Source organism: Meriones unguiculatus, chromosome 5 (assembly GCF_030254825.1).
Source record: "Meriones unguiculatus strain TT.TT164.6M chromosome 5, Bangor_MerUng_6.1, whole genome shotgun sequence".
In the NCBI taxonomy this organism is placed as follows: Eukaryota; Metazoa; Chordata; class Mammalia; order Rodentia; family Muridae; genus Meriones; species Meriones unguiculatus.
In genome coordinates this window covers 46,014,836-46,016,327 of record NC_083353.1, presented here as the reverse complement: position 1 = coordinate 46,016,327, position 1,492 = coordinate 46,014,836, and the positions used below count along the sequence as shown (strand labels likewise).

General features: G+C 43.0%; 1 protein-coding gene across 1 annotated transcript; it reads left to right on the top strand.

Annotated features, from left to right (window-relative positions):
- Positions 1–320: 320 nt before the first annotated feature.
- Positions 321–1,250, top strand: LOC132653992 (vomeronasal type-1 receptor 44-like). The gene has a single exon (XM_060383304.1). It carries the CDS (start codon positions 321–323, stop codon positions 1,248–1,250), a length of 930 nt encoding a protein of 309 aa, XP_060239287.1.
- The last annotated feature ends 242 nt before the right edge of the window (positions 1,251–1,492 follow it).

Sequence of the window (1,492 nt, the reverse complement as noted above, 5' to 3'; positions counted from 1 at the left end):
CGCCAGGAGTGGAAAATTTTTTATATCTTGTGGAAATGTTTAATGTACAAGAAAGTTTGTATTCTGAGAAGCCCCACAATGATCTGCACAGTTCAGTTTTGCTTGAGAAGCATCAGGACAGTGGGGACAGTGGGGACTGTGGGGATGGCCTCAAGGGGGTGTGAGCTGGAGCTGAGTTCCAATTAGACAAGTTATAATTGGGATGAATTGACATCTTGTTGCCAGCTCAGTGTTGGTGGGTAATGCTTCATTCCCTGTATTTGTAATGAAGAGTTTTCTCTTTTCTCCTCAGACTTTTGATACTTGCAAATGCACACACAATGAATAAAGCCAGCATACTCCACACTAACACAAACATTAAAATTACCTTGTTCTCTGAAATGAGTATTGGGATCTCAGCCAACAGCATCCTTTTTCTCTTCCACCTCTGCAGGCTCATTGGTGCACACAGGCCTAAGCCCATTGATCTTGCCATTGGTTTCTTGGCCCTGACCCAACTACTGATGCTGCTAACTATGGGACTCATAGCTGCAGACATGTTTCTGTCTCGGGGGAGGTGGGACCCCACCACATGCAAATCCCTTTTCTATCTACACAGGTTCTTGAGGGGCCTCTCCCTTTGTGCTGCCTGTCTGCTGAATGTCCTCTGGACCATCATCCTCAGCCCTAGAAGCTGCTGTTTAAACAAGTTTAAACATAAATCTCCCCATCCCATCTCCTGCGCCCTTTTTCTTTGTGTTCTCTACATGTCTTTTAGCAGTTACCTCCTGGTATCAAATAGTGCCATCCCCAATTCGACCTCAGATAATCTTATGTTTGTTACTCAGTCTTGCTCACTTCTACTCCCGAGTCACTCTAGACAAAGCACATTTTCCACATTGTTTTTCTTCAGGGAAGCCTTTTTTATTAGTCTCATGGTCCTTTCCAGTGGGTACATGGTGGCTCTCTTGTACAGACACATGAAGCAGGCCTGGCATCTTCACAACACCAGCCTTTCTCCAAAGGCATCTCCAGAGCAAAGGGCCACCCGGACCATCCTGCTGCTCATGAGCTTCTTTGTGTTTCTCTGCATTTTGGAGACTGTTATCTTGCAAACAAGAATGAAGTTCAAAGATGGCTTACTATTCTACTTTATTCATATTCTTGTGTCCCATAGCTATGCCACAGTCAGTCCCCTTGTGTTTATTTGCACTGAAAAGCATATAATTAAATTTTTGAGGTCAGTGTGGGACAGGAAAGTAAATATGTGATTATTCAGGAATGGGTATCATCCCTTAGTACAATCCAATATGTTGTCATCAGAGCTATGGATCATGACATAGTAGGAGCATTTCAAGGTTTAAACTGATATGTGAAAACATCCTTTTCCCATTACATCTGTTTACTCTGTTTGTGGATGGCAAGTGTGTAAAAGAAGATTAAACTGCATTCCCACTCAGATATCACATGAGGTTTATCTTTCTCAATGGGTTTTCCACAGAGATCTGTGAGA

Coding starts and splice junctions, on each gene's coding strand:
- LOC132653992 (XM_060383304.1), top strand. CDS start 321: ATGAATAAAGCCAGCATACTCCACACTAACACAAACATTAAAATTACC.